Source organism: Nelumbo nucifera, chromosome 1 (genome assembly GCF_055504915.1).
Source record: "Nelumbo nucifera cultivar China Antique chromosome 1, China Antique-T2T, whole genome shotgun sequence".
Lineage (NCBI taxonomy): Eukaryota > Viridiplantae > Streptophyta > Magnoliopsida > Proteales > Nelumbonaceae > Nelumbo > Nelumbo nucifera.
In genome coordinates this window covers 174,660,622-174,687,312 of record NC_142649.1, presented here as the reverse complement: position 1 = coordinate 174,687,312, position 26,691 = coordinate 174,660,622, and the positions used below count along the sequence as shown (strand labels likewise).

General features: G+C 31.5%; 1 protein-coding gene and 1 non-coding gene across 2 annotated transcripts; both read left to right on the top strand.

Annotated features, from left to right (window-relative positions):
• The first annotated feature begins 463 nt into the window (after nucleotides 1-463).
• TRNAP-UGG (transfer RNA proline (anticodon UGG)) lies at nucleotides 464-535 on the top strand. Its single transcript has one exon. It is a non-coding gene; the product is annotated as a tRNA-Pro (tRNA).
• Nucleotides 536-4,572: 4,037 nt separating this feature from the next.
• On the top strand, nucleotides 4,573-10,366 carry LOC104596347 (Ribonuclease P protein subunit P38-like protein). The gene is made up of 4 exons (XM_010257444.3): nucleotides 4,573-5,422; nucleotides 7,090-7,145; nucleotides 7,240-7,432; nucleotides 8,405-10,366. Exons 1-4 carry the CDS (start codon nucleotides 4,634-4,636, stop codon nucleotides 8,756-8,758), a joined length of 1,392 nt encoding a protein of 463 aa, XP_010255746.2. The 5' UTR covers nucleotides 4,573-4,633; the 3' UTR covers nucleotides 8,759-10,366.
• Nucleotides 10,367-26,691: the final 16,325 nt, after the last annotated feature.

Below are 26,691 nucleotides of genomic sequence, written 5' to 3'. Positions count from 1 at the left end.
TAAAGAGGAAAACACAATTCAAATGAGGTGGTACGATAATGGCTTAAATGTTAGGACTTAGGAGAAACCAAAAAAAGATTAACCTGATATAATTAGTTCTATTAATATATATGTTTGCATTTTATGATTAATGATTTTCTTTTTAAATACATTGCAATAAATTAAAAAAAAAATAGGGATAAGTAGACCGCATTCCACCTCATAAATCTAAAATTACAGTCCCTTCTTACTAGCCCCCTATAAATCATATCATGCCCATGGATTTGGTGTCAATCCACCGACAGAATTCATCCCACCTGTACAACAGAACTAAGATTTCTAAGGGTAGGCTGAACAGTAAAAACTACAAAAATTTATCATATCTATGTTTTTGATAATGGTTTACCAAAACATTGGAGGGTATTGATTAACTCTGTTTATTATTAATTTGATTAGGTTAATAAATGATTTATTAAGCAAAGATGGGCATTTGGTCTAGTGGTATGATTCTCGCTTTGGGTGCGAGAGGTCCCGAGTTCGATTCTCGGAATGCCCCATTTAATTATTTTCACCACCTTAAACTTAAAAGACGCTTGTTTTTCAATAATATGTATTGACAAGTTGGTATTATTCTTTTTATATTTTTTGAAGAAGAAGTTGGTAATAGTTTCGTCCACTATACTTCCTTACATATATATTAAATGCATACCTTATCTACTTGTCAGTTGTCACATGCCTTTTCTCATCTCACACAAATTCTTCACCAAGAGGGGAGTTAAAGGAAAGGCCAAATTAATGTGTTGGTCAGGACTTATTATCATGCTAATGACACCAAAGTCTATAACATTAATATTATAATATTGTGTTCAAAATATATATTGGATCTTTCTTTTTTCTTATTTTCGCTCTTCTTGTTCTTAAAAACCAAGGATCAGGTCAAGATGGACCACTATATAAGGTTAGACTGTTATTAGATCCCTTTACAATATTGGTCTATGTTGACATTTAAAAATTGGATTATAATGATGGTTGAGCAGTTTTGGTTGGAAAAGGAAAATAAAAAATAAGGAATACAACTGACTTTTTGTTTTTAAAGTTTATCTATTTGGCTTTCAAATATTAATATATATTAAATAAATAATTTATTTCAAATTGAATAGGCTACAGGAGCTTCGGGTAGACCAAAAAGGACATGTGTTATAGTGAGAAACGACTTGAGCGGATGCTATTCTCATAATCCATATAGTTGGGATCATTGTTTTAAAAGACTCTTGAAGCGAGGCTATGAAAAAAGGCCTGAAGTCATTTGAGGCTTATGCCTTTGGGCCTTTGGCCTCAAAATGTCCATTCTTAGCCTCAACTATTCAACTTGCTAATGTGGAATATGAATGTTTACGTAAGGGCAAACATAAATTTAAGACAAAAAAGCCCGGTTTTGTATGTATTGGTGTAATTAGCAAATAAATAAACACACAAATAACAAAAAATGCATATAAAATGTGTAAGAAAATAGTTTGTTTTATTTTTCATGATTTGTTCTTACCCATTTGCCCATTTGTCCATTTATTATTATTATTATTTTTTGATTATTCCCTTTTTTCATTTATCTCATACCTAATATTTTATTTCTTCTAAAGCAATGAGCACATGCATAATATATATATATGGAATATGGTCACCCTTCACTAATGCATATTAGTGTAATAAATGAAATAGGAATGTCTTGTTCTTAAAACAATGTTGGTTCATATCCCTAAATTGAAAAGTTTGATGAGGAAAACAATAAAAACTACTTTGATAAGATTTTAATCCAAACTTTATTGTATGTTTGGGGTATCAATACCCCTTTTTAAGTTTTTTAATATTTTTTAAATTGGATAATATAAAATTAACATTGTAAAATTAAAAAAAAACTGAAAAAAAATTATACATGGTTCAAAGTGTCAATAATCAATACATCCCTTTCCGCTTATTGGGTGTATGGATACTTTGGACAATGAATCCATGTCTAATATATCATACAAGGCATATATAACCATAATTTTATGTTTTCATGTTTTTATTATTTATGGACTATATCCGTTTTTTTTTTTTTTTTCTCAAGACTTATGCCTCAAAACACCTTGAGGCTTACGCCTTGCATCTATGAGACATAACTGCCTCGCCTCCACCTTTAGCCTTTTTAAAACCTTGGTTGGGATAATGACCGACTGATGCCAATAAACAGATGAATATAACCATCAAAGTGAATAATCCGCCCAAGTTTTTTTATCTTAAAAAAAAAAAGATGAAGGTTTTACTTCTATTTATCATCATGGGGTATGTTGTGAAAGCTTTCATTAGAGCATCCTTGGGAACAATTGAGTTGATACACCTACAAATGTCGATTACCAAATATTTGAACTATTTCTTTTATTGATAATAACATATTTTACGGTTTTAATGGAATTGCTAATGGCTTTACGTCACAACCCCTCTAAGCTCTGAATGATTCATCTAAATTTTGTATTTTTTCTTTTGAAAATTTGGGAAAAACATGTGGCGACTTAGATTTATTCATAACCCATAGAAGAAGAGATTTAGTACAAGTTGAAGGGGTTAAAAGAGGTAAGGATAGATGGAATAGATGAAAACCTAAATGGACTTAGGTGAAAGTAGTAAAGTGCCCATGATTTTAAAATAAATATGACCGTAAAAAAATAATGGCGAAACAAGGTTTATGTAGCCGACCCATATAGTTATGACAAGGTTTAGATGATGATAAATTTATCCATTCTCATGTAATATATGAGTTTGGATATACTGACTATAACACATTGTTGGCCATGTTCATCAAACCACACATAAAAAACAGTGATTGTCTATATTATCAATATTCCTGATGTGCGGATTGGTGAGTGTGGCCAACAATATATTGTGGTCAATATATCCACACTCGCAAAAGCATGGGCATTTTTTTACACATTGCACGAGTTCCGTTTGGTATGTGTATAGAGTAATGTTTAATCTTTTTCCTCATTCGCGAGAGAAATAAAATCCAATTACATGGTTGAGAAAATTATGCAGTAAATAAGAGTTAGGGTCATCTATTAAAATACATTCCAACACACCACAAGGGCGGAGCTATGATTTTGTATTAAGGGGAAAGCTAGCAAGCATGGATAGAGGGCCAAAAGGTAGTAAACATAGGTAAGAGGGCCAAAATCTAAGCGCTTGTTTGGCATTGATGCCATTTGCTCTAGGAAATAGTGATACATCAGTGTCATGTTAGAAAAAACAATGCTTCCAATTAATGCTTGTTTGTTTGAAACCATTTAACCATATTTTAAAAATCGGTAAGGTGTGACTTGAAACAATGCTGAATTTAATCTTTGTTAGAGTTATAACTCATTGCTACCAACAGAAATATAAACATAAGATGACATTGATAAAGACACATCGTGGCACTGGAGATTGGCTCCGCCCCTGTCCCACCATGAAAGAGAGACCCCGTGTATAATGCATGCGGTGTGTGATGTTGAGAGGGTGTTGGAACATTTTATGATGGTAGACGATCATACAAAATAAGAGTAGGAAAATCTCCTATAAATAAAAACATATAAATACAAAGATGTTGTCAATGCACCGCTGCAAATGGCTATAAGCATGTTGCGAGGCTCGGTCGATGCCTTTGCAAATAACCCCTCAACGTTGTTTTGAATGAGCGTCTGGATCTTTTTCACAGAACGCATCTCAAACTGATTTCATAGATAGCATATCATGGCCACACATCGGAAAGTTTTCCGTACTTGTATTTATCATTGATGAGATATATTCGGAATACAGGGTGAGATGTGGCAATTGTTTGAATGCAGGGTTGTAGATTTGTAGTAGCCGAGCGCGAGGTACGTGGTATATTTGTGAATGCACCGAGCAGAGGACAACGTCGTAAATATGGGAAAGGATGGAAATGTCTAAATCTGATATCTCTTGGGAATTGGGCCAAGTTTTTGCATGGCCAGGCCAAGAATCTCTCCAGTTCACGTCCTGCCCTTGTCATCATGCCTTTTATCGCTGCTGATTCGCTCGGGGAGATGAAAGCCACGAAAAGCGCATGAAAATAATACACTAGTCACTACATGCAACGTTACGAGAGACTGTCCCTCCCTCCGTCCGGGTTCCGGGCTCCCCCACTCCTCCCCTCTCATCATTTCGCTGTAAAGATAACGATAATAAAAAGGTTTTGAGTCTTTTGACGTTTTGTTTTGTTTCTTACTTTCTTTCTAAGCCTGCTGTTTGGACACTTGTATAAGTATAAGCCCACCCCTGGCCTCACCTCAGACGGTCAGACCTCACCCCATTAATCAGTTATGGTCTTTAAAGAATTAAGGATTTCCGGATTAAGCAAGGTTTTATGGAAGCCTGGGATTTTGTCCATCCTATCCCTCTCGTTTGATTTTCTCCAACGAAGTCAACAGACAAACGGGGGACCTGTGTTGATGAAAGGGACCGTTAGTCCTAGTTTTAGTAAATTCGTGGTTTCCGAGGGGGCGTTTTGGTAAAAAGGGGAAACAAAACAAAATCAGTTTAACTTTTTAAAAAGCAACACAAACTTGGAAAGCTATCTCACATTTCCCAAACTCGATTGATCGAGAAGCTGGATTGCAGTCTCGTAATGGCGGCAGAAATCGCTGTTGCAGAAGAAACTCCGAAACCGTCGAACGACAACAGCAAGCTGCTTTCTTCGTATCTCGGCCTTAGCTTCGCCATTTTTCTAGGGTTTATCCCGAGAGCCTCATGGTCCTTGGTCTCCACGCTGCAGGCTCGGAATAGGAACCTGGCCATGAAGCTGTTCCAGGCGGAGGAGCAGATTAGGCAGATGAAGTCCAGGAGGAAAGAGGATTCAAAAGCCAACGCCAGGGTGGTCGAGATCTTCGCCAGTCATCGGAATACGTGGCAGCAGGAGGAGAAGAAGCTGTTGCAGCAAATCGAGGCTTCTGCGGAGGAAATCGCGCATTTGAGGGCCAAGGTTGATGAATTAGAGAAGAACGAGGTTGAATTGAGGATGTGTATCGACAAGTTGCAGAGGGAGGTGGAGGAGAGGGAGGACATGATTAGCTTGATGTCAAGGAAGACGGAAGATGAGGAGTACGCTGTCGGATCGGTTGAGAGGCTTGAAACTGACAAGGATTCAGAGATTGGAGGGTATGAATCACAGGACAGAGGAGGTTATGCCAGGTGTGTGGAGGATAATGGGTTATTCGGTGATTACTCTGCGGATTTCACCAGGTTTGGCAAGTTCAGGGTTTCGAAGGGGTTGGATCCCATTTCAGAGGAGTGCTTCTTGGAGAGAAATAGCGAAGCTGACGAAATGGCCCTTCTTTATTCGCAGCAAAATGGCTTCAGTCAAGATTTCTTGCCTTCGGCGTCGAAGCTGTGGGCAGAGAGGACGAACAGCTGGAAGGTTCGAGCTTCTTCCTCTTCTTCTCCTCCTCGTCTCCTCTTCTTCTCCCTGTTTTTATCTTTCAATAGCTTTATCTGTCTACGCGTTTACTTGCTAAAATTGTCCTCGAGTAGAAATGTTGTTGGATTTGCAGAAAAGATTTGGTTGCTTGCGCATTTTCTTTCATGGTTGAAATTTGGTAAGGATGATCTTTTAGTGAGGAGAAATGCATTTAGAGGACTATAAGAGTATTTTGATACTTGTTTTTTGCTGGTTCCTCTCTGTTATAGAAATCTGTTTCGCTTTCCTTTAGAGCTCTTCCCAATATTGTGGGCTTCAGGTCTCTTTGATCACCTTTCTTTAGTGCTTTTAGGTTAAATCCTCACCCTTCTTTTCATAGGTTGGGGTTTAACTCGAACGTCTATGTCTCATGGAAGACTAGCGGTTACAGTTGCAGAGTTTAATTTTGAGCTGAGCCTAAAAGTGGCACATGCTGAAACCCTGTTATAGCATTACTCATGGAAACTATAGAAGTAAATTGCTGCAACAATTTCTTTAATCTTTGGGCTAATATCTCTCCTCTGTTATCAGTTACCAAGTGTACATCATTCACGCAGCGTTGTCCCAAGTTTTACTTTTAGGGATCTTATAAATATTCTCATTAGAATTTCCCTCTGTATAGGCTTTCGTTTGATCTTTTTCTTTTGCTCCTCTAAATAATGCCTGGTTTGCTTTCTTTTCCCTTTTGTCTACATTCCGAGGTGCACAAACTCAATACCATCTTCATGGGTCGCACAATATGCTGCTCAATGCGGGACTCTTCTTGGTGTAAATCGGAATTTCCTCAAACCCGACTCTCCTCACCACATTTGGCTGCTACAGCTCAAGATCTGACTAAACCAAATTAACTGTTTATTTTGAAGCGTTTTCACCATTTCTACTTCTTCTCTTTCTATCTATGAGGTGCAGATTCTAGAAGAGATTGGACTCACAATCGGCTAGAAAATGTGATTCTCACAAGGATTAAAAGCTATATGTTACAAATGCAAAGTTAAAGGATTCTTGTTAAGATATTAATGTTTTTCCAATTTAACCTTAAAACATGTACGTCTTAATTGGCGAGTTTACCACTATTCAAGATCAGTTTACTTGACACCTTTGTTAAATAGATTCCCTAGGAAAAATTAAACCAATATGATATTATTATAACAACTCAATCGCCAAATGCTGTTCCTTTTTGGGGGCAAAAATCTGGGATTTGATCCAAGTCCATTGAAAAGGATCATTTGGTTCTACCATAGCTCCATCCAATTTACATGCCCATTTCTTATTTTTCCTAATCATTGACAAGCATGAAAAAATTTGGGGTTTATTTCTTTTGCAATGAATTTGGTTATTGGCAGTTTCTTGTGCAGCTTCTCATTGACTCATTGTACAAAGGACCTTTTATTTTTTCTTTAATACAGTTACACTTTACCTTAGGTTATTTCGGTAGAGTGGGATGCCATCATTGTTGGCATGACCCCATTTCTTATTTAACACATGACAAACTACAGATATGTCTTGATATCTTGGTACATAAGGTCAGGTGATGTCTATAACTTGAGTCTGTGGGCCATTTTTTAGCAACTAATGCACATGCTAGATGCGTACATATATTTATTAATTTTCAATATCTATAATTGCAGGATTTACAGTATGGATCCCTTGAATCAATGTATAATGTGAAGCATTTTGTGGCCAGGTAATTCAATAACCTCGATATAAAAAACCTTGTCAATGTTGGTTTCTTATACGTTCAGCAATTTACTAGTAAATACCAAATGTTTCTTGTGCAGAAGGGAGTCCCCCTGGAAGGTGGATGGCGAATCATCGGGAGTTTCCTCTAAGTTGAAATTTCTCGAGCAGGAATTACTGAATTTGGAAAAAATTGGCAAAAGCGAGCAATCAAAAGTTCCTCAATTGATGAGAAAGCAAGCCAAAAGATATCAAGCTCTGGCAGGAAAGATAGATGATTTATGCAGAAGAATGGTAAGACACAGCTCTGGTAGATTTTTCCTCTTATGCTTTTATGTGATCAACTGATCATTATCTCCTTTTCCTTTGATGCCTTTTAAGTAGATCCTGGTTTTGCATGCTGTGGAATTTTGTAGTACATATTTACCATTGAGTGTATGACAGAGTTAAGCGTAAATTTTGAACTACTTGACAGAAACTAGGCTTTTATTTTATAAAATATAATTGCACAAAGGGTTCCTTTTAATCTGTAATGTGGAAATTTGGGCATTTTCTATGAATTCAACTGTAAAAACCTAATGATGACGACCTGTAAACAGTTCCTCTGTTAGCAACCAAAATGTGTAGCAACGCCATGTCAGCCGTTGATTTCGAAATTTGTATGCTCTGCTGACTTATCCATCTGAAACTCCAGATTAGTGCAAAAATCTTTAGCCATTGGAGAATATATGATTCAACATTTTCGAAAAAGTTAAAGCATGTTGTCCCGCTTATGCAATTTTATAGGTATTGCCTGAATGATCAGGAAGTAGAATCTATTGTGGGCCATCATCTATACAGTTTGTTTTGAAGGGAAAAGAAAAAAAGAAAATTCCAGACCATGACAAAATTTTGAACTGTTTGAAGTCGTTTAATGGGGGGGGGGGTAATATTATGGTTTCCGCTTTCCACCCTGTATCAGATCTACCAGCCATCTGCTTTTCTCCATAAGTCAATGAATTCTCCACCAAGTCCCTAAATCTTTTTTTTTTTCACACACTGCTCCTTAGCCTATTGTAGCTTCACTGCTCACTATTTGCCTGTAATATGCTGTACAAATGCATATCTCAATGCTATTGCTTCTCACCCTATTTATATAAATTTAAAATTCAAAGTAGGTAGATGATTGATTTCAATTGTGTATGAGGTCTACTGGTTGTATTCCCCTCTTCAGTGTTAAAGAGGATAGATTTCATTCTTAAGAGTTTGTTTCTTCTCTTTCTCCAGCAAGCAAGTGATCCTTGCGAGCCGACTCTCAGCCCAGAGTTCCGAACGCAACGACAAACGGAGTTCTTGCTTGAAGCATTTCGCCTTCAACAACGTGCAGTGGAGACTGGGCAAAAATTGATTGCAGTACAGACAGAAACAGCAAGGAGCCAATTCGGGGACGAGCTTGGGGGGCAAGCCAAGGTAACAACAAGACGGTCCTTGGATTCCATTAGGAACAACTTAAGAGAAATCCAGAGAAATTTGGAAATTTGGCTGGCAAGAATTATGGGTGATCTGGAAGGTATCCTTGCCAGAGATGGTGCATCTCGTGTAAGGGAATATTATATTTCTAGATACCCATTTGTTCGATAAAAGTCCACAATGATGGCTCCTAACCCATGTTCAAAGAGTAACCATTTATCTCAACTGGTCGGGGCAGTGGAGATTGTAACCGTAAAATCTGTTGCAGTTATAGAACCTCACAGATAGACTATTTTAGAGTGGGTTACTGGGTATCCTGTCTAGGACTAGGAACCAACATATGTCCAAAAGATAGACTTGGTCGGATTACCCTATCCAGCGAAACCTCTCAAAAAAACTGAACACAGGACCTGGTATCCTCGAATCAGGCCTCTTTATTTTGAGCCCCGGTGGGACCCAATTTGAAGGGTCCTAATCCAGTGCATGTGATCGTCATGTGCACACACAAAGGCAGTACCCAAGTGGGGTAGTCATTCTGTTCCACTTCCACTCTACACAACAGCGAGGGGAGTTGAGAGGGGGGGACCCTTTGCCCTTTGTCGGATACTTTCTGAAACTGGACATATGAGCTTTAAAATTGTGCAGGCACTGAAGAGGGGTGTGTGGGACAGGAAAGGGACGGGTGATGATGTTGGACTAACTTGGCTTTAATTAAGTAATATAAATGGTTGTTGTTTGTTTTGGGTGGTTGCCTCATTGCCTGTAATATCAGTAGTAAAATGGGTTGGGAGCTGGAAGTTATTACTTTCGATCTGATGGCTTGATAGTTATCCCACTGCTACATTAAAAGCAAGAGTAATTGATTTGATGGGGTTATGACACGTCGCGAGCATTTGATGAATGGGAGTCAAAAGACTGATTAGACAGATACTTACCGAAAAAGGAAGGCTGATTGACAGACGTGACACTCTCTTGCAGAGCTTAGTTACTTTACCAGTCACACCCACCACTGGGAAATGAGTGAAAGCATTAAAAGGGAGCCGGTGGAGAATAATCAAATCACCGCTCTATATTTTCACCTGTCGCAGTGATGCACTGATGCAAACGCGGAAGGCTACCGGATCTGGTTGTTTTGGAGATGCGAGGTGAAGGGCCCAAGCCCAACAGTTGATAATGCTGGATTGGCTGTTGCAGACTTCTGGGGTAGTGAGAGTGCCTCTCACAAATAATCGCCTGTTGCGTGGGCACTGGGCGGACGTTCAGATACTATCCCACTTCGAGTTAGAAGAGTTACTGATCCTGCATGCTCCAACCGTCAATACGAAGAGTTAAATACTTCACCTGATCGAGACCGTTGAGCACTTCAACAATCACATAACCCGTTCCAAACTTTCAATGCTCCAATTATATTTCCAACGCTCTAGGACTTGGCTAATCGGCATGATCAATGTGGGTGTCCAACTGTCGATCATTTCCAGTTATGAGTGAGATAGCCACCTAGGGACCCAGACAGACTGCTCTGTAGGTCTTGTGGTCCAAGGTCTAATGCCGATTTTATGAATTCATGTCTCTACTTCAAGACCTTTTTTTCTTGGTAGCCCTCAACTGTTCCCTCGAAGTTATTAGTGATGTGATAGGTCCTGTATCACCATCTATTATACACACCTTTGTATTCTGTGCAGAAAAAAATCTTATTTGGATACTTGAGGTCATTATCGATACTAGCTGGAATTTTGGAACGAGACAGCAATTCGCAAGGAATATAGTTTTGTTTTCGGATGCTGCGTGCAGTGTGAAGACCAAATTTATGCCAAAGCCATGAACTGATTTGTGTTTAACTGTTTTAATGGGTAAAAAAAATACTAAAATCTAAAATGAGACGGTCTTAGTTAGTAAGCTGTGAACTGCTTTAAACTATGTTACTACCGCAGTAATTAATCCCAAAACCATGCCCCAACTCCATCACTGAAATCAGGTTAGGACCATTCCTTGCTGTTTACCCAATTGATTGTGCATGGGGCAAACGACTGTCCAGTGGAATGTACAGGACTATTTAAGGGCCCGACTTGTTTTCTTTTACCGCTTCATTAAGGGCCCGATTTATTGTCATTATATTGTTTATAAGTCTAATTATATTTGCCATCCGTAAATAACATGTTGGTCTTCTTCATTTAACAAGACTTGCAATTCCTAACGGAAATAACATGTTAATCAGTCGTCTACATTCTTCAGCCACAGTTAAGGTGGTGGATAAAACCTAGGCTCTCTTTGTTTTTTGGTAAATTATTTATCTGGGTAAAATGTACTTGACTAGTTTGGCAATTTTTTTTCAAGTGGGAAAGTTATTTAATCACCTAAAAGTTGGGTATCACTTACGCAATTAAGTGAGATCCAAGAAAATAAATTTTCCCTTCTCCCCACATAAATCTGAAAAAAGAACATAGGATTCTTGGTCAATGGGAACACCCCATCTCAAAATCCAGAAAAAGAATGTCCCCTTAAAATCACATCTATAACTTGGGCTGGGGCAAGATTGAGGCTAATGTCGACCTAGCGCTACCTTTTTTTTTTTGAAACCTCAACCAAACGGAACTTGATGCTCAAGTGGGGTTGATTTAGGCTATGATCTTGTGACCAAAGTGCATCCTCCCCCCCTCTCTCTAGAATAGATTCCAAATTTGTGGTTACAGTAAGGCTTAGTTTGGAAGGAATACAAATACAAATATATAAGGTGCAAAACCTTATATTTTGTATTGTTTTCTATGTATTTGTACAAATCACAGGGTCTAGCTGTAGTTCCCGAGTCAGCAAGGAGGAGCCTCAAAATTGGTTTTGAACAGGACCTTGAACCTTGGGGAAAATCCTTGAATTTTAAGGGGTATTTCTTGCCATGCCAAGGGTTGCCGACTCCGATTGTTTTAACACAAACTGACGTTCTTATACTGTGATAATTGGTGTCTTATTCTATCGATCTAATTCACCTTTTTTTTTTTATTTCCCTTTTATTTTATAGGGTACCCCATTTTATGTTAAAACTAGCTAATGGATCAGTATTTAGTGGTGAAATGGGTATATTTTGATTTTGAACCATTTATTGTAATACATATAGTCGGACCTAGATCTTTTAACCCTAGGAAGAGAACAGCTTGTCTTAGGATTATCGTCATATTGAAATGAGGAAGCTCATTCTCGGGAATATTAGAATTTGGCATTCAGAAGGAACATGTATTTCTTTTTCGTATCTTTCATGTTTTTTGTTTTTAGATCTTCAATCACAGGCACATGTAAGTTCTATTGGGTATTGGGCCCAATTCCATAATGCTATAGTGCTTGTGGGCTTAAAGTCAGAGCAAGCCAGGGCACCATAACCCATATCCATTGGCAGGGGTGGAGCCCGGGGGGACCCAGGGGAGCCATGACCCCCCTTATGGTTCAGAAACTCCCCACTGAAAAATAGCTTTTCATGTAAATTTTCTTCTCTCCCCACTCTCCATCTCAATGATTGGCCCCCCTTATAATAATTTCCTGGCTCCGCCCGTCCGTTGGGGCCTTTGGATTAAGCATGGCCTGGATTCACTCAAAATTCATTTGATGCTTTATATCGATAAAAGTACTGCAACCTAATATATCATTTCAACTTGTTCACATTTCTCTGTATGATTGTTTAATAATAAAACCTTGCAAATCTGAAGAATTGATTTTGAGTTCACATTTCAGTTTATTGGTCAGTTGTTTTTCCCGTATCATATTTTTTCCATATCATAGTCGAATATCTGAATCCATTGATTATATTCAATTTTAAACTGCACCCAAAGACTAATAGGGTCGACTTAGGATCTGGATATACCGGCCGAATTTCAACTTACCCAGAAAAAAAAAAAACAAAAATTTATCTTACCCAGTTACATTCCAATTGGTGGTAGGATTGTCATGTTCTGCTCATTTGATCATTAAATAGAACTTAGGAGGCTTATAAAAAAGGGAAGGGTCCTTTCCCTACCTTTTCTTTCAAACCAAACACAACCTTAAAGTGGATCTTATCTTACCCAGCTTTTGCCCATGGGCCTTACATGAAGAGCATGTATGCCTGATTCTCATCGAGGAAACATGTAAAAATGACAACGGGTGGGGATCATATTTCCTGTCCCCGACCCTGATTTTGAAATTAACCTCCATCCCCGTCTCCGATACCTGTTGGGGATAAAATTTGTCCTCATGGGGATGGGTTCCCCACAAGGACTTGAATCCCCGAAATGTTTTTAGATAACAGTATTTTTCTTGAAAATTTAATTTACTTAAAATAAATAAAAATTTTAAATTATAAATAATTTCATATATGTATATATATATATGTATGTATATATATGTGTGTGTGTTTTAACCTAAACCAATTTATTGCAAAAAAAAAAAAAACATTGTCTTGGTCAAGAACTAAATGTGGTCCTTACCGGTAGAACCACTAACCTATTTAACCAGGAAAATGGGCTATGGTTAATACATTAATTTGTTTATTTTTGTATTTTAGCTATTTCTTTTTTTACTAACAATAATTCTCATTTTTTCAAATATATTTTTGTTTATATGAAGAATATATAATAGTAACACATGTTCAATTTTTCCATAAAATTTATAAACATTCTATATTTTTATTTTTTATTATTTAATTTATGTTTAACAAGAGGAAATGCAATTCCAATTTATTGTTTGATATTTGTTTCTAATATTGGGGTTGAATCAATTTATTAGATTGATTAGCCGACCACCCAATTCAAGATTGTAGGTTCATTTACCACTAAACCACTTGCCTATGGTGACCTAGCTAATTAAATCATGGTGCCATTTGACATGGTTAGTGGAGTCATGTGTTAGACACTAATGCTTTATTTTTTCCAATTTTTTATCCCATTTCCATCATTAATGAAAATAATTCTCATTTATCACATTTTTTTTATATGATGAATATATAATATCATTGAATGTACCCAAATTTATCTACATTTGGAGTCACGTGTTAGACACTAATGCTTTATTTTTTCCTAATTTTTATCCCATTTCCATCATTAATGAAAATAATTCTCATTTATCACACTTTTTTATATGATGAATATATAATAACATAGAATGTACCCAAATTTATCTACATTTTTCTATAATTTGGTGTATTTCATTATTTAATTATAACATCATGTGTTGATCCATTTGATATCGACAATTGAACCACTAATCCACCACTTGGATAGAAAAAACCATTTTGTTTTTTTGGTTGATTTTAAATCTTGTATTCCATTTTCATCATTAATAAAAGTAATTCTTATTTTCATATTTATTTTTGTTTAATATTATGAATATATAACACTAGAATTGTATCAAAATGCTTTATACAAAGCTTATATTTTTTCTTCGTGTTTCTATATATATTTTTTAATATTTATTTCATAGTTATGACATCATAGATGGACCCATTTGATCTAGAAGATTAGATCGTTAACCTACCATCTAGATATGAAATTGGTTTCATTTTTAGACTGGTTTTAAAATTTGCATTTAACTTATATCACTAATAAAATAATTTATTATTCATCATACTTATTTTTTATTTATATGATTAGTATATACTATTATAGATGTGCCCAAAATTGTTTCGTATTTTTTGTATTATTCTATTTTAAAAATTTTATTTTTAATTATACATCATGAGTTAACCCATTTGATCTGAAAGGTTGAACCACTAATCCACCCCCTATATAGGAAAATTGTTTCATTAATAAAATTAAATCTATTTTATCATACTTATTTTTTTAATATGACAAATATATAGTAATAGAAATGTGTCCAAAATTTTCAAAATTTCTTTATTTTCTATATTTTTATATTTCTAATTTTTTATTATTTATTTATTATAACATGAAATTATCCATTTAACCCAAATGATTGAAGTACATACCACGTAGATGGAAAAATATGATTTTTTTTCTAGGTTTATTTTAAAAATATAAAATTTCATTATATTAATAACTATTGTATATCGATTTTTTAGTGGAATTTAATGATGAGAAACAAAAGTACAAATGTTGGATTGAATGTGTGTGTGTATGTGTGTGTGTGTGTGTATAGAGAGAGAGAGAGAGAGAGAGAGAGAGAGAGAATGTGATTTATTTAATGACTTAAATGTGAGACTTGATGGGAGGTAATAATTGAATGCACTTAATAGTATAATTTTAATTGCATTTTCTACTTAAATCTTGTATTCCATTTTCATCATTAATAAAAGTAATTCTTATTTTCATATTTAATATTATGAATATATAACATTAGAACTGTATCAAAATGCTTTATAAAAAGCTTATATTTTTGTTTGAGATTCTATATATCTTTTAATATTTATTACTTTGTTATGACATCATAGATTGACCCATTTTACTTGGAAGATTAGATCGTTGACCTACCATCTAGATATGAAAATGGTTTCATTTTCAAGCTGATTTTAAAATTAGCATTTAATTTATATCACTAATAAAATAATTACTATTCACCATACTTATTTTTTGTTTATATTATTAAGATATAATATTATAGATGTAGGGGTGAGCATTCTGTTTCTTTAGTTAAAAATCAAACAGAATAAATTGAAAATTTTTAAAACCAAATTAAAAAATAAAAACCAAATCGAAACCGAATAATAAAAAAGCCAAAATTTTCGATTTGGCTTTTAGTTATTTCGATTAAAACCAAATTTTAATAATGTATATACTATATTATATACATTATAACATATAATATATATTATGAAAGCATATTTCATTATATTATATGTTAATATATAAATAATATTATATATTATACATTATATATTATATATTATATATTATATATTATATATTATATATTGCATATGATATACAAAAGTTCAGTTTATTCGGTTAACCGAATTTCTAATTTTAAAAACTAAATTAACCAAAACCCTAAAAAACAAACCAAAATTTTCAGTTCGATTTTAACCGAATTATGCTCACCCCTATAATAGATGTGCCCAAAGTTGTTTTTTATTTTTTTGTGTTATTCTATTTTAATTTTATTTTTAATTATGCATCATGAGTTAACCCATTTGACCGGAAATGTTGAACAACTAACCCACCCCCTATATAGGAAAATTGTTTCATTTCCCATCGGTTTTAAGTTGTATATTCAGTGTCAGTCATTAATACAATTATGTCTATCCTATCAAACTTATTTTTTTTAATATGACAAATATATAATAATATAATTGTGTTTAATTTTTCAAAATTTATTTATTTTCTATATTTTATATTTTTTTGTATTTCTAAATTTTTATTATTTATTTATGACATCATGGATTTATCCATTTGACCCAAATGGTTGAACTACTTACCCACCACCTAGATGGAAAAAATATGATTTCATTTCTAGGTTTATTTTAAAAATATCAAATTTCTTTGTATTAATAATTATTGTGTATAAATTTCTTAGTAGAATTTAGTATTTTGAAACAAAAGTATTAATGTTGGATTCAATGAGAGGGGATGTGATTTATTTAATGACTTACATGTGAGGCTTAATGAGAGTTAATTGAATGTATTTAATAGTATTATTTGAATTATATTTTCTCCCCTTATAATGGAGGTGAACCAAATTCAAGCGGGGCGGGGACTTCAATCCCCATCCCCGACCTTGACCCTGATTGAGGATTCCTATTAATCCCCGTCCTCATCCCCACCCCGCCAAAACAATCCCCATCCTTGACCATATCAAGTTGGGGAAGTCGAGTCCTCGTCAGGGACAAGGAAAATTACCATCTCTAGAAACATGTGGGTTTTGTTCTACTAGGCAAGCCTAATTGCTTGAGTCCCTCTCCTTTCCCATTATCAATTAGAGCCTAGAGGACTCAACTCTGAGAAGTTCTATGGCAGAAAATTGGCTTAGCAATACCCAGTATCATGTCCTTAGAGGACATTCTTGATTTCTAGTTTGAAAACATAAGAAATGAGGCCAATCATTTATTAGAAATAGATATAATTTTCTTGAGCCAAGCCAATTTATTAGAAACAAAATTCGGCTCAGAAATACCCCAATATCATGTCCTCGGAGGACATTATTGATTTCTAGTTTGAAAACACAAGAAATGAGGCCAATCATTTATTAGAAACAGATATAATTTTCCTAAGCCAAGCCCCATATCCTTTTGTTTCATTATATCCAAAGGTGGAGAATTCAGTGGATTGGATTAGGATTGAGATTTTGTTCAACTTGAAATAGACTAAGGTTGTGTTTGGTAACATTGTCACTTCTACTTGCAATGTTTAAGGTTGGTCAATACAAATTTTTGAGAAATCCTCTTGTCACATCACACGAGATAGCCACTTCCACTAAAAAAATATAGACATTGTATTGGGTGTTGGCATTTATAGTAGAAACACCGAATTTGAACATTTCCTTAAGAAACAAACAATGATACCAAATGTTGTATTGATAATTAAAAACATTTGTGGTAAAAAAATACATATTCTCATAAAATTTGTATTGACCAACATAAAATGTTGCAAGTAGAAGTGACAATGGTATCAGAACACAACCTAACCTACAGTTATTGAAATTCAGGCCAAAATACTGTAAAATGGAGCTCTTGGCGTTGGTTACAAAAAATAATAACAAATGGTATTATTTGTTAATGATATAGTTAGTGAATGTCACTTCATATATATTTGTGTTATCTCTTTTAAGTCTCAGTCACAATATTTATTATGATTTGGTTTTCATAGCGTATTTTGGCTCTCTTTCCAAAGGATGGCATATGACTGAAATTCAGGCCAAAATACTGTAAAATGGAGCTCTTGGCGTTGGTTACAAAAAATAATAACGAATGGTATTATTTGTTAATGATATAGTTAGTGAATGTCACTTCATATATACTTGTGTTATCTCTTTTAAGTCTCAGTCACAATATTTATTATGATTTGGTTTTCATAGTGTATTTTGGCTCTCTTTCCAAAGGATGGCACATGACTGAAAATGCTAAATATTTCTTCTTAAGCTTTGATGTGATATATATATATATATAAGTAAATGTGCACGTGTTTTGCACGTGGCAATTTTAGATGATGAAGATAGTAATATACATCCAAATTATTTTAAAATTTGTATATATTTCTATATGTATAAAATAATTTTATATTACAGATGTCCCAAATATTTTGTATTTTTTGTGTTCTTATCTTTCTTTAATTTTTATTATTTAATTATGACATCATGGATTAACCCATTTGACCCAGATGGCTGACCTTACCCACCACCTAGACAAAAGGACAATTTCATTTTTTGGTTCAATTTTGAAAAAAAAATGTGATTTATATTGTTAAAAGTATGGGATATAGATCTAATAACATAATTTATTGGTGAGAAAATATCTTAAATATATCATTTAATGAGAGAGAATGGATATTAGTACCTCAAATATATAACTTAATGAGAGAGATTTGAATGATGTGAAGAATAATTGTTCAAATTACATTTTTTACCCTCACAATTAAAAATGGACTAAATTCAAATTATATTTTTTATATTTTTATATTTCCATGTGTATAAAAACAATTCTTATTTATGACACTTGTTTTTGTTTAATATGATGAATATACAATATTAGAGATGCACCCAACTGATTTTTTTTATGCAAAATTTATATATGTTTTTTAATTTTTGTCATGTTTTTAATTTTTATTATTTAATTATGATATCAAATATTGACACATTTGACCTAAAAGTTGAACTGTTGACTTGGACCAAATAGGAAATCAATTTCATTTTTTTGTTGGTTTTAAAATTTGTATTTCATTTGCATTATCAATGAAAACAATTTTTATTTATAACACTTTTTTTTTCTTTTATTTAACTATGACATCATGGATTCACTCAATTGGTCCTGATGGTTGAATTGGCTTACCCACCATTCCGATGGAAGAATGGTTTCATTTTTTTTTTGTTAATTTGAAAAAAAAAAAGTTATTGAAACCTCCCTTGAAGTTTTTAACCGTTGTTGAAATCTCCCCTGAAGTTTGGTGATTGCAATTGCCTCCCTTGAATTTACTAATATAGTTGCAAGTAGACCCTGCTCCCCCTCTCTTAGAGTCATCTAACAAGAGACACACAAATGTCCAAAATACCCATGTAGTTATTATTGAGGCTAGTTTTTGCATAACAAACAATACAAACTTTAAACAACAAAAGAAGTTTAAAATTGCAACTTTACCTTTGAGAGATTCATATGAAAGGAAAATTTATAAATAAATCAATTTCGGAAAAGATTGGAAGGGTTTGGGGTATTGATTGACATGAAGGGAAAACTTGGAAAATAAACATTTTAGTCAAAGTGACTACATGGTTATTTTGGACATTTTCATGCCTTTTGTTAGAGGATTATAAGAGAAATGTTATACTTGCAACTATGTTAAAGTTCAAGAGAGATGGCTGTAATTACCAAACTTCATGGGAGGTTTTCAGCAATGGTTAGAAACTTCAAGGGACATTTTAGCATTTTACCATTTAAAAACATGGGTTTCATATTGTTAAAAATTATTTTTGTATTTGATAAAGATCTAATTATTAGAATTATTAAATAAAAATACCTCAAATACAAGATTTAATGTGAGAGAGTGTGAGTTAATACCTTAAATATAACACATAATGAGAGGAAATTAAATAAGGTGAAAATTATAAATGATATTACATTATTAGCTCTTAGAATTAAAGAGGGACTAAATTCAAAAATAGGGGTAGTTTAGTAAAGTTATATTGTATGTACTTTTAATAGTATACATAAATATACTATATGTATGTTTGTATGTATAAAATAAAAGTAAATATACACAAAAAATTCTAACTTCACGTGGAAATTTTAAATTACAATAAAAATTATTATTAGTATTAAATTTTGTATTCTCTTTCCATCATAAATAAAAATAAATTTTATTTTAACAGTTATTTTATTTAATATGATGAATATATAACATTAGAAATATTCCCAAATGTTTTGGACAAAATTCTATACTTTTTCATTTTTGTGTTTTATCTTTTTTAATTATTTATTATTCAATTATGACACCACGAGTTTATTTGAAAAGTTGGATAGTTGACCCACCATCTAGGTAGGAAAATAACTTTGCTTTTAGATCAATTTTAAATTATATATTTCATCTACATTATATAAATATTTTTTACTTATTACACTTATTCTTTGTTTGATATAATTAATATATTAGAGATATGCACAATTTTTTATAATTTTTATATTATTTTGATTTTTTGTACTTTTATTTACTTTTTAAAGATTTATTATTTAAATATGACATCAACGGTTAATCCATTTGACCCAACCCATGACCCCAAAAGGAAAATAATTTGATTTTTATATTTTCTTTAGTTTTTAATTTTTTTGATTCTTTTTATTTTCTATTTTTAAAATTTTATTATTTGACTATGACATCATTTCATTTTTAGGTTGATTTTAGATTTAACATTCCACTTTCGTCATTAATAAAAGCACTTCTTATATTTTATACTTATTTTGTTTAGTATAATGAATGTACAATATTAGAGATATGCCCAATTATTTTCATTTTTTCTATATTTTATATTTTATTTATTTTAATTTTTTTATTATTAAATTATGGCATTGTTGATTAACTCATTTAACCCCAAATGGTTGAATTTCTTACCCACCACCGAGAGGGAAGAAAATGGTTTTGTTTCTAAATTACTTTTTAAAATATTTATTTTATACTATTAAAATTAATATTGTGGATTTAATTTTTAGAATTTAATGATGAAAAAAATATATCTCAAGTATAGGATTTAATGAGAGAATATAACTTAGATATGAGATTTAATGAGAGAGAGAAGAATAGGAATATAGTTTTATTTCCAATTAGTTTTAAATTTTATAATCCAATTCCATAATTAATAAAAATATTTCTTATTTATCATAATTATTATTGTGTAATATGTCGAATATATGATATTAAAAACGTTCCTAAATTTTTCTTTAATTTATATATTTTTTGAATTTTTATCTATTTTTGAATTTTGAATTTTTTATTATTTAATTATGGCAACATGAGTTGGCCCATTTGACCCAAAATGGTTTAATTTCTTACCACCACCTAGATAAAACTTTATTTTTTTTCATGTAGATTTTAAAAGTATAAGTTTTTATTTTATTGGAATTATTAATTTATTATGTATGGATTTAATTAGAAGAATTTAGTGATCAAAATAAATAAAAATGTTTTAAATATATGATTCAATGAGGGTGAATGGGAGTTAATACCTTAAATATGGGATTTAATGAGGGAATTGAATGCATTGAATAATAGTATAAAATTTACATTTTTACCCTCACAATAAAGGGACCATATTCCAAAAAAGGGGTATTTTAGTAAAAAAAATTCCAGAAATTTTAGAGGCCATTCGTACTTTTTATAGTGGTATAAATTAAAGAGGCAATAGTCCCTCCTATTCAAACATGTGGCACTCCAACTTTTTAGGAAAGAGGATCTTAAAAGTGGTTAATTCCACTTTTAAATAGAACAACTACCTTAGAAGTGGGTTATTCAAATTCATTTGACGCATTCCCATTTAGACATGTGGCACTTTTGATTTTTTATAAAAGTGGATCTCAAAAATGGTTAATTCCACTTTCAAATAGAACAACTATCTTAGAAGTGGTTTATTCAAACACATTAAATCCACTTTGAAGTGATACAAACATGGCTATTTATCAAAAAAAAAAACACATAAATAACTCAAAATAAATTTATCAAATAAATAGTAAATACCAATTAAAGTGGGTTACTGTTTACAAATAAGACCTCATTTGATCTCTTAAATTGTATTAAAAACAATATAAATTAATCATAATTTTCAAACAAAATAGGTTAGAAGGGATTGTGAATTACAAAGATGTAAGACCCGTATTAATTTTTCTAATTTAATTTTTATAGTTAAATAGTAAATTTCATACTAAATGATTTTGTAGTTGCACTGTACTTTTCCATATTAAAAATTATATTTAAAATATAAAACATTAATATATATCCGTGGTTAGGTTATTCAATTTTGATCATTTTACAAATGGGCAAAGTGAAAATGATCCAACTTGGTCGAATAGGGAAAATTTTGAATCAAAGCTGTCCTAAAATACTAGAAATTAATTATTGTTATTTTTGTATTATAAAAAAATTATTAAACGTAGTATATAAAATATGAATAATTGTTAATTATTTAAAATTTTGAAACTATAAAATAGTTGTATACTCTTATGTGTTTTTATTAGGGTCATTTACTAGAACACACTGTATAGTTTTACATATTTACTTAAACCTACTTTATAGTTTTCATTTTACAAAAACATCTTATATATTTTACAACTTATTTACTTAATCAACCTTTCATTAAAGAGTGTTATTTTTTTTCCATTAAGTCCATATTTTTTATTCCAAAACTACCCTTAACACTTTTTTTGTACAAAAAACAAAATTGACCAAATATAGCCAATAGAGTGGTTGCCCGTGTCTTATTAAGGGCAAAAATGGTATTTTTATTTTTATTTTCTTTTGATTAAATTTATCTAAATGAACATTAGGGTCAACACTATCATTTTCCATTATCATCTAAAGGAATATTGATTAAATCCAATGCAAATTATAAGTGGTGCTTTAGTAAAATGCTAACTATAGGGTAGATTTTAGTTAATCCATGGAACTATAAGGGGTATTTTAGAAAATGACCCTTTCTATTATTTAGCTTTTGTTTAATAAATCCCGTGCACCGCACTGGTCCCTGCTAATATATATTAAAACAAGGAAGTCTAGAAATTTTCTCTTTTTTTGATTTTTTAATTCCATGTCATTTTTAAAACAACCAATGAGATGCACTTTCCAAATAACCTAAATAATCTCTTCTCCTAAAATTTCTTCTAAACTACCTCTCCCACTTTCTCCAAAATAATCTATAATTCCTATTTATCTTCTAAATTATCTCTAATTCCTATTTATCTTCAAAATTATCTCTAATTTAGTAGAGATTTTCTCTCCTAAATTATCTCTAATTCCTATTTATCCTCTCCCTTACTTTTTATCTATATCTATCTAAAGAAAGTTTGGATTAAAAAGATTAAGAATTATTTAAATATTCTAACAAAATTATAAAATAACTTTAAAATATTTATTAAAATCACAAAAAAATAATTTTATATTTTTAAAAAATATATCACAAAATTATGTATAGACAATTTAAATTATGTTTTTCCGGATTATCAATTTAAATGTTTTTCAAATATTTAATAATATGTAATAGTTTTAAATAAATAAAATTCAAATAACAAAAATTTAAATATTTTATAGATTATTTAAATATTTACCATAACTAGATTTTAAATAGTTAAAATAACAAAATTATGTAATAAATTTAAAAAAAAATTCTTCAAAGTAGACAAAAAATTATAACATAGTATTGAAGTTAATAATAATTTAATATATGACAAAATTAATAATGAAATTATGTAATAATAGTATAAATTATGATTTTATGCATAATTAAATTCAATAAATAATTAATATTTTAAAATTTAAATATTTTACATATTATTTAAGTATTTAAATAACAAAATATTTAACATAACTAGATTTTAAATAGTTAAAATAAAGAAATTAAGTAATAAATTAAAAAATTCTAAAAAGTAGAAAAATAATTATGACATAATATTGAAATTAATAATAATTTAATATTTGTACATATATTGCAAACAACTAATTTCACTTATATCAAGTAATAATTCGAGAAAATAAATTAAAAAAAATAATATTTATTAGTAATAATAATAATAATCTTAAACTCTTAATCTGTATTTATAATATAATTATATATACTAAAATTAATATTTATTGTATTTTAGTAATAATTTATTGTTTTTTGTGATAAATGTATTTTCAATGATTATGTATAAATTTGTTTTGTTTTGTTATTTAACAGAAAACTTTCAATAATTATTGGAGATTAAACTAATATTATTGAAAATTTTAAATTTAACCTATTGTATTTTTGTTATAACTTATTGATTAATATTTATTAGAGATTAAACTATTATTTGAGATTATACTACTTACTGACTAAGTTAATACATTTTTAGTACTTATTATATTTTTGTAATTATTGTAATTATTGTAATTATTGTAATTATTATACTTATTGCATTTTTTTTCATTATCAATATATTTTCAATAATTATGAATTTTTGTTGTAAATTTTCAATAATTATTGGATATTAAGCTATTATTATTTATCAGAGATGAGACTATTAATTTAGCTGAAATTATGAGTGTTCATGAGTTGGTCTGGTTCGATCGTAGGCTATTTGGCCAACCAAATTGACCTGGTCAGGTTGGGGAGTTGGTTAGTTGAAACCGACTGACCTTTTGTGAAAACCGACCCTCTCAAATTGTATCGATTTGGGTCGATTTTTTGGTTTGGTCAGTCGTTTCAAAAGATTTAAACTTAAAAATTATAGTGCAATTATTAAAAATTATATTTAAAATATAAAATATTAATATATACCCATTGCTATTTATTAGAGATGAGACTATTAATTTAGCTGAAATTATGAATGTTCATGAATTGGTTTGGTTTGGTCATAGGCCATTTGGTCAACCAAATTGACCTAGTCAGGTTGGGGAGATGGTCAACTAAAATCGACTAACCTTTTGTGATAATCAACCCACTCAAGTTGTATCGGTTTGGGTCATTTGGTTTGGTTAGTTGGTTCAAAAGATTTAAACTTAAAAAATTAAATTAAATTTTAAAAATTATAATGCAATTATTAAAAAGTAAATTTAAAAATTATATTTATGATATAAAACATTTTAGACTAAGAAATATGGAAAATTTCCCGCTTTTCTATATTCAAAATATAAAATATTAATATATATATCCATGGTTAGGTCGTTCGATTTTGGTTGGTTTACAAATGGCCAAAGTGAAACTAATCCAACTTGGTCGAATTGGGAAATTTTTGAACCAAAGCTGACCTAAAATACTAGAAAACCGACCAACTCGGGTCGAGTTGATCGGCTTGGTCGGTTTCATCAATTTGATGAATAAACCTAACTGAAATTAATTATTGTTATTTTTGTATTATAAAAAAATTAGTAAAAGTATTATATAAAATATGAATAATTATTAATTATTTAAAAGTTGAAAATATAAAACAATTGTGTACTCTTATGTGTTTTTATTAGGTTCATTTACTAGAATAATACACCTTATAGTTTTACATATTTACTTAAAGCTACCTTATAGTTTTCATTTTACTAAAACATCCCATATACTTTACAACTTATTTACTTAATCAACCTTTCATTAAAGATTATTTTTTTGCCATTAGGTCCATATTTTTTATTCCAAAAATACCCTTAACACTTTTTTTGTACAGAAAGCAAAATTGACCAAATATAGCCAATAGAGTGGTTGCCTGTGTCTTATTAAGGAAAAATAATATTTTTATTTTTATTTTCTTTTGATTAAATTTATTTAAATGAACATTAATTAGGGTCAATACTATCACCTAATGGAAGATTGATTAAATCCATTGCAAATTATAAGTGGTGTTTTAGTAAAATTCTAACTATAAGGTAGATTTTAGTAAGTCCATGAAACTATAAGGGATATTTTAGTAAATGACTCTTTCTATTATTTCACTTTCGCTTAATAAATCCCGTGCACCATGGGTCTCCGCTAGTATATATTAAAAGAATGAAGTCTAGAAATTTTCTCCTTTTTCTAAATTTTAAAATTTTTATTCCATGTCATTTTTGAAACAACCAATGAGATGCTCTCCTTCCCCATAAAAAATTACGTAAAAGCTCTCTCTCTCTCTCCCACATGTTCTCAATAACCTAAATAATCTCATCTCCTAAAATTTCTCATAAACTACCTCCCCACTATTCCCCACTTTCTCCTAAGTTATCTCTAATCCCTATTTTATCTCCTAAATTATCTCTAATTCTTATTTATCTTCTCTTCCACTTTTTATTTAGGTAGAATGATGTTGTAGCCCATTTTATAAATTTTAAATCCAAGAGCGCCTATTTGTTAACATTGGGGACACTGCAAACCTCCCCTTTTTTTTTTCAAATTCCTAGTGCACCCCCTTTCCTACTTAACAGACATTGCATGTCAATTGTATCTTAAAGTCTTGGACGAAATTATCCCCAATTCTATACAGGTTGGTATGTTTCGTCTGAAAGTAAATTGCGTTTATTGTTTTGTGATGTTCTTTGAAGCTAACTGAAGTTGTTATGTTATGTTTAAAACTATTCCACTGTTTTTCTTTCTCTCAAGAAGAGGAGGCAAGAGAGAGAGAAAGAAAGTTTACCCAGGTATCTTCATCTTTATACAACTCTATTACTGTTTTTTCTTTTTCTCGAGAACAAGAGGCAAGAGAGAGAGAGAGAGTTTGCTCAGGTATCTTCATCTTGATACAATTCATTGGGAGAAATTTTTTTATGATTTTCCAGGACTAATCATATCATTTTCATGTTTTCAATTTGAACATCAAAACCTCTTGGCTTTGCTAATTGGGAATGCTCGAATCGATGTCCATTGTTCTATGCCATTTTCAACCGCTCTTTAGTTCACCGTTTTCAGTGTTTCTCCCGATAATACAAAGCAACAAAGGGAGAAAGAGACAAAACAAGCCCTTCTGGTATCTTCATGTTGATGGTGGAAGAGGGATCTGTGGTTGGTATGGGTGTCCACGGTTCGGTTAACCGAACTATGTTGGTCAATTTATTGTTGAGAGTTCTAAGTGGGACTGATTACTTGGTCCTCCATGCATGCCATACCTACAAAGCAGGTATTGTCATTGTTTCTTTTCCCTATTTTGTGTATCTCTATCGGCAAAGTATGCTTTGGGGAGATGCTTTTTCTTTGCTCATACAAGTTATGCTTGCAAATAGTTTGAAAATTTTAGGTATGATGCTTGTTTCACTAATTTGCTACATTGTTTCAATTTCCCATAGCAAATATCAAGTAAAAAGGCT